This window comes from Myotis brandtii, unplaced genomic scaffold (assembly GCF_000412655.1).
Source record: "Myotis brandtii unplaced genomic scaffold, ASM41265v1 scaffold500, whole genome shotgun sequence".
NCBI classification, from domain to species: domain Eukaryota; kingdom Metazoa; phylum Chordata; class Mammalia; order Chiroptera; family Vespertilionidae; genus Myotis; species Myotis brandtii.
Window position 1 is genome coordinate 360923 of NW_005369062.1, and position 11983 is coordinate 372905.

General features: G+C 38.0%; 1 protein-coding gene across 2 annotated transcripts in view; it reads left to right on the top strand.

Moving 5' to 3' along the window:
- RNASEH2B (ribonuclease H2, subunit B) overlaps positions 1 to 11983 on the top strand; it is a 72725-nt gene that overhangs the window by 44867 nt on the left and 15875 nt on the right. The window contains exon 9 of one of the 2 annotated variants that reach the window (XM_014548301.1): positions 4035 to 4445. The exons of the other annotated variant lie outside the window; for it this stretch is intronic. Within the exon in view, the coding sequence (XP_014403787.1) occupies positions 4035 to 4151 (117 nt within the window). The 3' untranslated portion in view covers positions 4152 to 4445. Of the gene's footprint in view, positions 1 to 4034; positions 4446 to 11983 lie in introns of those variants that run through there. 2 annotated transcript variants of the gene reach the window in all.

The window sequence follows — 11983 nt, forward strand, 5'->3', positions numbered from 1 at the left end:
ATTTATTTATCTTCTATAATTGAAACTTTGTAGCCTTGAGCGGAGCCCAGGTCCAGCCAGGGCAGGTGGGAAGCTTAGCTTCCTCCATCGCCAGGGTTACCCCAAGCCTCCTGCTCGCTCCAGCTCCGTGGCCGCCGCCATCTTTGTGACGGAGTGATGGAGTGATGGTTAATTTGCATATTACCCTTTTATTAGATAGGATGTGGCATGATTCCTCTATAATGTGAATGTTAAGGCTAAGTTTAGCTATTGACAAGATTCTCACGCTCATTGGTGCAAAATGCTAATGTGAAAAGGGAAAACACGAAGCAAAGGTCAACTTAGTTGGATTGTGCCTAATGGAAAGAGCACTTGTACAAAAATTGAGATCTCACCCTAAGTCCTCTGCTAGGTGGCCTTAAGTTACTTGTTTAACATCTCTGTGCTTCCTTCTTCCTCTGGCTGCTTGCTTTGTGAAGTTGTTCTTATGTGATAAAATGAGATTATTGAATTGAAAGGAGGTAACAACATGAAACTATATAAAGATGATAATAAGTGCGGTTTCTAAATGGACATTATGCCAGCCCAGGAGGTGAATGAAATGGAGATTCTGGCCGAGCACCTCAAAGGAAATTTCAGTCTTTGCTTTTGTGCCTGCATTCACCCCCTTAAACTGTCCTGGAATTCAGCAGTCTCTGTCCCTGGTGCATGCAAAGTATGTGATTAATACCCCGAGAGGCTGGGGCTAGGATTTTCCTACTTATATCCCCCATCACCAAAACTATTCCTCCGAAGGGCTGTGTGGCTTAGTTCTCTAGATAATCAAAATGTAAAGGAGCTTGTTAAAGAAAAAAGCCGTTTGCAGGGTCAGGTGCTTCATTTGGCCTTAATGTGGGTCCAAATTGCACATTGGTTCTTTTTAAAAGGATTGATATGTCAAGGTGACGTTTTACACTATTTCACTACTCTAATGTTTGCAGAAGGTAAAGTTATCAGATGAGCCTGTAGAAGCAAAAGAAGATTACACTAAGTTTAATACCAAAGATATGAAGACAGAAAAGGTATGTGTGTCCAGACATAGTGGCATACACTTAGACTCAGTGAGTGATGCTGCATGGGGACATCTGGGAATAATTGCATGCTATTATGATTTTACAATTCTTTTGTTTTTTGTTAATCTTCACCCGAGGATATTTTCCATTGATTTTTTAGAGAGGGTGAAAGGGATGGGGAGAGACAGAGGGAGAGAAACATCATGAGAGAGAGACAATTGATTGGTTGCCTCAGGCACATGCCCCAACCAGAACCAACATACATGCCCTTGACCAGAATCAAACCCAAGACCCTTCAGTCCGCAGGCCAACGTTCTATCCACTAAGCCAAACTGGTTAGGGCTGATTTTACAATCTTAACCATGAAGAATTATTAACCTGTGACTTAAATTTATTTCTGTGACTTAAACATCAATTCACAATTGTGAATGACAATGAAAATGTCCAGCAAGGAAGCCTTTAGGAATCTAAGAAAGGCTCAATGTACTTGGCAAAAGTGTGCCTAATCTTTGCATGTATTCAGAGGGGTAGGGTGGGGGGAGGGAGGGAGCTGCCACAGATAATGTTTTTTCAACTCTACTGTCTAGAAGCGTCCCAGCAATGATGATGACAAAAATTGCTAATAACTCCACCATTTAATAATCACCTGGGCCAGTGGTCGGCAAACTGAGGCTCGTGAGCCACATGAGGCTCTTTGGCCCCTTGAGTGTGGCTCTTCCTAAGCCTTAGGAGTACCCTAATTAAGTTAATAACAATGTACCTACCTATATAGTTTAAATTTAAACAATTTGGCTCTCAAAAGAAATTTCAATCGTTGTACTGTTGATATTTGGCTCTGTTGACTAATGAGTTTGCCGACCACTGACCTAGGCAAATATTTTTATAACATTTCTTCCTGTTTTATCTTATACATGCATTATAAATTTATATTAGGTTTTTAAATTGGCATTGATATATAGTTTTGGGTTCTGCCTTTTCATTTATCACTATATTGTGAGAATGTTTACTTGTTATTAAGCATGCTCTGAAAATTTATTAATTTTTTTATCATATTCACTCGTGTGTTATTTTACCATATGAAATATAGTTTATGCATTCATTCCCCTATTTTTGAACACATAATTAACTTTATTTTTTGTTTTTATGAAGTGATACACATTCTGATTTATAGTCTGCATCTGATTATTTCATTAGACACAATTTAGAATTAAGAGTAAGAGCTTAGAAAATATGAGCTCCTTCCATAATTATTGATATATATAAAATGCTTTCCAAACATGTAGTAGAAATTTGTACTCCTAACCATTATTCCTGATGAGTATTCATCTTCCATTCTTGACAACACTGAGTATTATTTTTATTCTTGAAAATGTTTGCCTGTGTAGTTAGGCTACATTTCTTTAACTAGAAAGTTATTGGCCATTTGCATTTATGCCTGTTTTTATATTAGGATAGTAATGTTTTCCTTGTTAATTTGTAAGAGCCTGTTCTAAATTAAGGCTATTCATACTTTTGATGACATATAAGAAAAGTACAAAGAATTTTCAAATTTGTGTTTAGCCTTTTCATTTTTAAATAGTTTTAAGTTTTTCTCAGGATTGAATATATAAATTGCTCTTCTTTATGATTTTCTCGTTATTTTTATGCTTAGAAAGACCTTGCCTATCCCAAAATGGAGTTAACTTCCACTTAGGTTTTCACATTTACTCCCCTTATAATTTAAAGTTTTTAAATAAATTTTATTCTTTACATATAATTTATCTGGGCATGTGATATCAGGGGATAATCCAATTTGAGATATTGCTAAATACCTGGTTATCTCCATGGTTTCTGTGAGCAGGGGTATTTTTGAGTTTCTCAGTGAGAAGTATTTCTGCCCCACCCTTTTAACTGCCCCTTGTATCCTCTAGGGCAGCAGGCGCCAACCCGTGGGTGGTCCCTGAGGTCCCAAAGGTTGGCAACCACTGCTCTAGGGCATAGCTCCAGTGAGATAACAGGATGTCAGTTAAATGCAGGGGATGACTTATCTCAGAGACCGTCACTTTTCACTAACCCTAATAAATTATAAGTGACAGAATGTAAGAAGCAAAATTTCAGGGATCGTGTATTGTGTCCTAAAAGATACTTTGGCAATAACTTTGTCTCATAGTTCCCAGAGAGGCAGCTGATTTTTTTCTTTGCTGATTCCCATTTATGCTTCTGTTGAACAAGTTGTGATGCATCAAAATAAAATCAGCTGTTATTTACCTTCTACTAGGACATGGCAAAAAAGAAAACAAAACTAAACAAAAAAACAGTGACCAGGAAGAGAGAGCAATTTACAAAGCAGAGATATTTGCAGTCAGCTTTTTGGAAAGTATTTTGTTGTTAGAGGGAAAAAATGGGTCAGCTAGCTGGTTATCTTTTGAATATAGTAACATTTTTTAAAATTTATTTTATTTTGAATTTATTGGGGTGACATTGATTAATCAAATTATATAGATTTAGGGAATTATATACGGTTCTACAGTACATCATTTGTATATTGTCCTGTGTGTTTACCACCCGAAGTCAAGTCTCGCTTCTATCACCATATATGTTCTTGGTTTCCCTAGAGCCTCTGAATAAAATCAGATGGCAAATTGATGTGAATTATTCATCATGTAGTAATACAAGGCTGTAATTCCTCTGGTAATTGCTGCCTGTGTCAGTTACACTGTTTGTGTTACTGCACTTAATGCACCCTCCAGAATTATTCCCCTATAGTAAACCGTTGGTTGTGACATTCCACTTCAGAGAAGGCAGCAGTTTATCTCCTGCCTCTTTTAACGTATTTTGTCTCTTAGGTTTGAATTCTGAATTGAAATCAGAACTTTTTAAAAATCAACACTCCCTTATGAAGCATGTTAGCAAATGCTTACCTCCCTTAATGAACCTTGAGACATGCATGGTCTGGTTTGATTTGCATGTGTGATTTATAAATGTTGCATTTGAAACAATTTTTTCTCTTATTTTCATAAACAGAAAAATAGCAAAATGACTGCAGCTCAAAAGGCGTTGGCTAAAGTTGACAAGACTGGAATGAAAAGTATTGATTCCTTTTTTGGTGCAAAAAATAAAAAAAAAGTTGGAAAGATTTGAAACTTTGAAAATGAAAAATGAAATCCAGCAAAAATGTTTTATCTTTTACAGTTCCACTTTTGTCCTTCCTCCATGTCACTGTACTTCCTGACCCTTAATCACCATCCTTTGAAATAAAAAAAAAGAGCAGTTTTTAGATTCACTTGAACATTTCTTTGTATTTGAATTTTATGTTCCTGAACAAAATATGGAAAAGTAATTGTGGAGTCTTCTTTGACATACTGAAAAGTAATCAAGTGACTAGAGTCAACCTCTAGCATCTCAATTTCCTCAATAAACTGACATGTGACAATATTTGACTGTGTGCCTGTTATTTTATGCAACTTTGCCAAATGGTAGCTATAGCAATATGGTTTTCAGTATACTGAGAAGAAATAGCTATCTGATAACAAAACTATCTGTAAAACTACTTTTTAAAAGCCTTTAGTTTTTGGCTTTGAAAAATGGCATTTTCTGTTTTCTAATGAAAACATGTTCTTTGTAGAAAATAGAAAAAAGTATAAAACAAAAATTGTAGTCTTCCAAGTTTTCATTACCTAGAGATAATATGATGCAAAATAAATTTTTTAAGGAATTATAATTTTATAACCTTTTTTTTCTTGACAACATTTTCTGAGCATTTATCTAGGCTATTAACATGCTCTTTTAATTACAGTAATTTTTAATTATTTGGATATTTGATTATTTAATAACCATGACCCTATTTTGAATATTTAGATTATTTTCAACTGTTCACTATTTAAAGAATCAGATTATCTATACTAATAAAAGGGTAATATGCTAATTAGACTGGATGTCTTCCGGATGTCCTTCCGGACAAAGCCACGGTGGCGGGGACAGAGGCGGTTAGGAGCAATCAGGCTGGCAAGAGAGAGCAGTTAGGGGCAATCAGGCAGGCAGGCAGAGGTGATTAGGGGCAATCGGGCAGGAGACAAGGCAGTTAGGGGCAGTCAGGCAGGCAGAGGAGTGGTTAGGGGTGATCAGGCAGAGGGGTTAGGGGTGATCAGGCAGGCAGGCAGAGTGCTTGGGGGTGATCAGGCAGTCAGGCAGAGTGATTAGGGGTGATCAGGCAGGCAGAGGTGGTTAGGGGCAATCAGGCATGCAGGGGAGTGGTTAGGGACAATCAGGCAGGCAGGCAGAGTGATTAGGGTGATCAGGCAGGCAGGCAGGTGAGCGATTTTGCGAGAGGGATTGGGCCTAAACCGGCAGTTAGACATACCCCGAGGGGTTCCAGATTGTGAGAGGGTCTAGGCTGGGCTGAGGGACACACCCCCTTCCTGCACGAATTTCATGCACCAGGCCTCTAGTATGTAAATAATTGTCCACATCTTTTATTGTTTCCTTAGAATGGATTTTTTGATGTGGGCTTACTGGTTTGTAACTAAGTTCTGCAAATATATATTTGTGGGAATATATTTCACAGAAAGTTTATAGATGAGATAAGAACTCTCATCTTATTAAAGTTTAATAAGATGAGAGTTCTTATTTTATTCAATGCCACCTTGTTAGCTTTAAATATTGTCTTTGCAAATGAGTGAGGAATAGTCATTTTATTGTAGTTTTAATTCACATTTTCCTGATTAGTAATGATATTGAACATTTTTTCATTTACTGATCATTTGTCATCTTATAAAGAGAATTATCTGTTTATGCCTGTGTTAAATTGGAGTGTCAGTACTTTTCTAGTTGACTCTGAAAGTATTGTAAAATATTATACTTAGATGTTTCTCTTTACAGGAAAATTTACTAGTCATTTCTTCTACTTTTTTAACAGTTATTTTTGTTTTATATTTAATTACTTAAATCATCTAGAGAATTTATATTTAAGTGTGCTGTGAGCAAAGCTCTAATTTTATTTCCTCACCTGCTTATTTTTCCACTAGTTCTGTAGGATGCTAAGAGTAAGTTTCAATGGGATTTTTATTGATATTTTTGTTAAACCCATAAAATTTGGGGGAAAAACAGATATCTTTATTAATCAGTGTTCTCATTCAGGAATATAGTATTTCTCTGTATTTACTAAAATCCTAATCATATCTTTCACTAATAACATATGGTTCTTCATCTTTATATAGGTTGCAGATACTTTTTTTTTCTGGGTATTTTTGTTGCTATAATTGAATTTTTTTTTAATTAGATCTACTAACTGGCTATTTTGTGGTAAATGTTACATCCTATATACTAAAAGGCTAATATGCAAATTGCCCCCTCAATCAGGAGTTCAACCAGAAATTCGACCAGGGGGCGGAGCTGGCTGGCCAACCGCCCACAGCCCCTCCCCTGGCTGACCGTGGCCCCTCCCCTGGCCAGCCCCACCCTCGGTTGGAGGTGGGGCTAGCCAGCCAACCAACTGTGGCCCCTCCCCCAGATGTCTGAGGCCCCATTCCCCGGCTGGCCCCACCCCCGATCGGCCTCCCGCCCCAATCAGGGGTAGGGCCAGCCAACCACCCACAACCCATCCCCCCAGCTGGCCTGGCCCAATAGGTCCCAATCAGGGTGGGCCAGCTGGAACCCCCATGCATGAATTCGAGCACTGGGCCTCTAGTTTTTATATATTTATATTTTAAATAACCAATTTACTAAACTATTAATCTAAAATTTTTTCATATTCATATTAAGTTTATAATACATACGATATATAATCTTACTCTGAGAAAATGGTGTGCAATTCCTTCTAATAGTTATTACTCTTTTATATGTTTTCTATCATATTACCATGATGAGAATAGCTAGGATAGTGTTGTAGATAATAATAATAGTCATCTTTGTCTAATTTGTGATTTTTTAATGTACTTTAGCACTAATTCTGACACTAGCTGTTAAGATGATAAATATATCAAATTTTTTATATTTACTTTCAATACTTATAGTTTCTTTAAAGTTTAAATTAGTAATTGGGTATGTTGTATTAACTATCTCTTTGGCACCTAGGACTAAGAAGTATTTTTTACTATTACACTATACTTGAGTTCCTACCTGACAATAGATCAAGGACAGCATAGATTTCCCTATCTGGTTTAGCCACTGTCAAATCTAATTTTCAAGACTTCTATTTAGGATGTTTCATCCTATATTCAAAAGAAATATTGCTGTTAAGTTTTAGTATCAGAACTATTCTAGCTTTTCATCTTTCCCAGTGTTCAGGAAGGAATGACATTGCATAGGAAAATTCTATTTCTGGAAAGTTTTAAAGAACTTAAGTGGTAAAATTGTCTAGCACTGAGCCTTCTCTTTTTTGTTGTTAATGTTAGTCTTTAATCTGGAAGAATTATTCTTCATCAAACATTCACCTACAAGTTTTAGAATCTACTGATGATTTTTCTAACTCCATCATTTCTTCTGTTTTTATTTCTTATATATTTAGTTTCTTCTATATTCATGTTTACTAATCATTTGTCATCTTCTATATATATAAAAGCCAAATGACTGGAATGAATGGTTGTTATGATGCACACTAGGGAGGCCAACCGGCCTGATCAGAGCCCGATTGGCCCCCCCAACCGCCCATGGCCCCTCCCCTGGCTGGCCCCACCCTGGATTGGCCCCCCATCCCCCAATGGGGGAAGGACCGGCTGGCCAACCTCCCGCAGCCCCTTCCCGCTGCCAGCCCGGCCCTGATGGCCCCCATCGGGGATGGGCTGGCCGGACCTCACATGAACATGAATTCGTGCACCAGGCCTCTAGTTTCCTATAAGGAAGAGCTTTCCCTTCACTTGTTTATTTACCTGATGTATATGAACTTCTATCAGTATGGACTTAGGTGTTTCTTTTATTTTATCCAGTGGGTCATACTACATTATTTTGTTATTTACTTTGATGCTTATATTGTCCCAAAAGGGCCAGTGAGAGCCCCTTCAAGTTGGATCCTATGTCATTTGGTATGTTATCATTCATTCATACTCCCTTGTTCCATGACAGGCTATTTCAGGCTCCTCTTATATGTTTCAGGTTCCTTTTAGTAGAGAATGGTATTTAAGCATGCTCATTGCTATTGATCTATGTATGAGTTTTTTGTAGATTTTCTTTATCATATTGAGGAAGTTTTATTCCCGATTCACTGAGAATGTTTATCATGAATGAATATTGACTTTTGTCAGTTTTTCTGCATCCATTGAGATGATCATGTAGTTCTCTTTTAACAAAGGAATACAATATATATATATATATTGATTGCAGAGAGGAAGGGGGAGAGAGAGAATCAGTGATGAGAGAGAATCATTGATCAGCTGCATCTTGCATGCCCACTGTTGGGGTTCGAGCCCACAACCCAGGAATGTGCCCTTGACCAGAATTGAACCAGGGGCCCTTCAGTCCACTGAGCCAAACTGGCTAGGGCAATAAAGGAATACTTTTAATATGTGCAATGTAATGATTGGTGTTTTAATGTTAAACTAACTCTATATTCCTGTGATAAATCCTACTTGGTCACAGTGTATTACTATTTTCATAGGTAGTATTGTGTTTTATTTCCTAACTAGAGGCCTGGTGCACGAAATTTGTGCATGGGTAGGGTCCCTAGTCCTGGCCAGCGATCAGGGCCAATTGGGGCCTTCCTTCCCCTGGCTGCCAGCTGCCGGCTGGGACCAACCTTCCCCCGGCTACCAGCTGCCGGCCGGGGCCTTCCGTCATTATGCGCTGCCCCTGGTGGTGAGCGCACGTTGAACTCCTGCCCGTGGGGACAATTTGCATATTAGCCTTTTATTATATGCTCGAGGCCCAGTGCACGAATTCATGCACCAGTGGGGTCCTTTGGCCTGGCCTGTGGCATCTGGCCGAAACTGGCTCTCCGACTTCCCCTAAAGCAGTGGTTCTCAACCTTCTGGCCCTTTAAATACAGTTCCTCATGTTGTGACCCAACCATAAAATTATTTTCGTTGCTACTTCATAACTGTAATGTTGCTTCTGTTATGAATCATAATGTAAATATCTAATACGCAGGATGGTCTTAGGCGACCCCTGTGAAAGGGTCGTTCGACCGCCAAAGGGGTTGCAACCCACAGGTTGAGAACCACTTCCCTAAGGGGTCCTGGATTGTGAGAGGACGCAGGCCAGGCTGAGGGACCCCACCAGTGCACGATCTCAGGGCCGGGGAGGGACACGGGATGTTAGCCAGCCTGGGAGGGACTGTGGGAGGGCTCCAGGGTATGTCTGGCCCATCTCACTCAGTCCCGATCAGCCAGACCCCAGCAGCAAGCTAACCTACCGGTCAGAGTATCTGCCCCCTGGAAGTCAGTGCACATCATAGCAACTGGTAGACCGGTCGACCGTCTGCTCCCTGGTGGTCAGTGCACGTCATAGCAAGTGGCTGAGCTCCCTTAGCATATCATTAGCATATTACGCTTTGATTGGTTGAACGGACGACCGGACACTTAGCTTGTTAGGTTTTTATTGTATAGGAGGGTATTTTGTTAAGGATTTTTGTATCTCTGCATGAGGGATATTGGCCTGTAGTTTTCATTACTTTTAATGATTTTGTCTAGCTTTGGCATCAGAGTAAATTGACCTTATAAAATGACTTGAGAAATATTCCCTCATCACCTATATTCTGGAAGAGTTTGTGTGAGATCAGTATTGTTTCTTCCTTTTATGTTGGACAGAATTCACCAGTGAAGTCATTTGACCCTGGAATTTTCTTTCTGGGAAAGTTTTTAATTAATCTATTTTTAAATAGATACAGAGCTATTCTAATTTTCTTCTTTTCCTTGTGTCAGTTTTAGTAATTTACATCTTTCAAGAAATGTGTCTTTTTCATCTCGGTTGTCAAATTTATTGACATAAGTTGTTCCTCATATTTTTATTATCCTTTTAATATCTGTGGCTTTGTAGTGATGTTCCCTCTTTTATATCTGATATTGGTCATTGGTGTCTTCTTTTTTTTTTTCTTGATTAATCCAGCTAGAGATTTATTAATTTTTTTTACTCTTAAATAGTCATTTTCTTCTGGCTTGTATAATATTTATTGAGACATCTGTCATAATTCTTGTATTTCTTCTACTTTATATAATGTGTCTCCTTCCTCCCTGAATTCTTTCGAGTTTTTCTTTCTTTATTATTAATTCCCAGCAAGTTGATTATGATTTGTTGATGTGCTTTTGTGTTTATCTAGTTTGTGGTTCATTGAGCTTCTTGAATCTTGAATTTATAATTTTCATAAAAATTTGAAATTTCTGTCCAATATTTCTTCAAGTGGTTTCATGTTCTTCCTCCCCTGCCTTTTTCCCTCACCCCCTCAGCTTCTGGGAATTTTACCCTGGACCACAGGTCTTTTCACTAACTTTGTTTTTTTTTTTTTATTAATATTCCATTTTAGACAGTTTCTCTTGCTTATATTTTCAAGTTTATCGTTTTTATCAATGTCTTATTTCTTTTTGCTTTGCTTTTGTATTAAATTTATTGAGGTTACAGTAGTTAATAACATTATAAATTTCAGGTGTACATTATATTTCAATATTTTTATAGTCTATTGAATGCTTACCACCAAAAGTCTAGTCTCCCATCATCATATATTTGATTCCCTTTGCCCAATTATTATTCCTCCCCAGGCTTGTTTCCCTCTGGGAATCACTATTCTGTTGTTAGTTTTTATGAGTTTGTTTTTGTTTATTTTGTTAGTATGTTTGGTCCTTTTTTGTTTGATATTCCACGTATAAGTGAAATCCTACTTTATTTTTGTCCTTTTCCATCTGACTTACTTCACTTAGCATAATATTCTCCAGATCCATCCATGTTGTCGCAAATGGCAATATTTAATTATTTTTTGTGGCTGAGTAGTATTCCATTGTATATTTATTTCTTTATTTTTTTCTTTATTGATTAAGGTATTACATATGTGTCCTTACCCCCCCGACTGCCCCCCCCCCACAGCCACACTCATGCCCTCCCCCCCCTGGTGTCTGTGTCCATTGGTTAGGCTTATATGCATGCATACAAGTCCTTTGGTTGATCTCTCCCCCTTACCCCTCCCCCCAACTACCTTCCCTCTGAGGTTTGACAGTCTGATCAATGCTTCTCTGTCTTTGGATCTGTTTTTGTTCATCAGTTTATGTTGTTCATTATATTCCATAAATGAGTGAGATCATGTGATATTTATCTTTCTCTGACTGGCTTATTTCACTTAGCATAATGCTCTCCAGTTCCATCCACGCTGTTGCAAATCATAAGAATTCCTTCTTTTTTACCTCAGTGTAGTATTCCATTGTGTATTTGTACCACAGTTTTTTAATCCACTCATCTGTGGATGGGCACTTAGGCTGTTTCCAAATCCCATTGTATACTTATAATACCACATCTTATTCATTCATCTGTCGATGAACACTTAGGTTATTCTCTTTTGTAGTGTTTCATTTTCTGTTAACCTGAGTGAATTTTATTTCAAAAATTGTAATTTTTAGTTCTAAATGTTTCATTGGTTCTTTTTTTTTTTTATTGTCTATAGTTTTACCGCCCCTCCAGCCATTTCCACCCTGGGCAAGCCCCCACACCCCAGTGTCTGTGTCCATTGGTTATGCTAATATGCATGCATACAAGTCCTTCGGTTGCTCTCTAAAGCCCCCAACCACCTCCCCTGCCATTTGTCTCTGGATCTATTTGTACTCATCAGTTTATGTTGATCATTATATCCCATATATGAGTGAGATCATGTGATATTTATATTTCTGTAACTGGCTTATTTGCTTAGCATAATGCTCTCTAGTTCCATCCATGCTGTTTGCAAATGGAAAAAGTTTCTTCTTTTTTATAGCAGCGTAGTATTCCATTGTGTAGATGTACCACAGTTTCTTAACCCATTCATCTGCTGATGGGCACTTAGGCTGTTTCCAAATCTTAGCTAT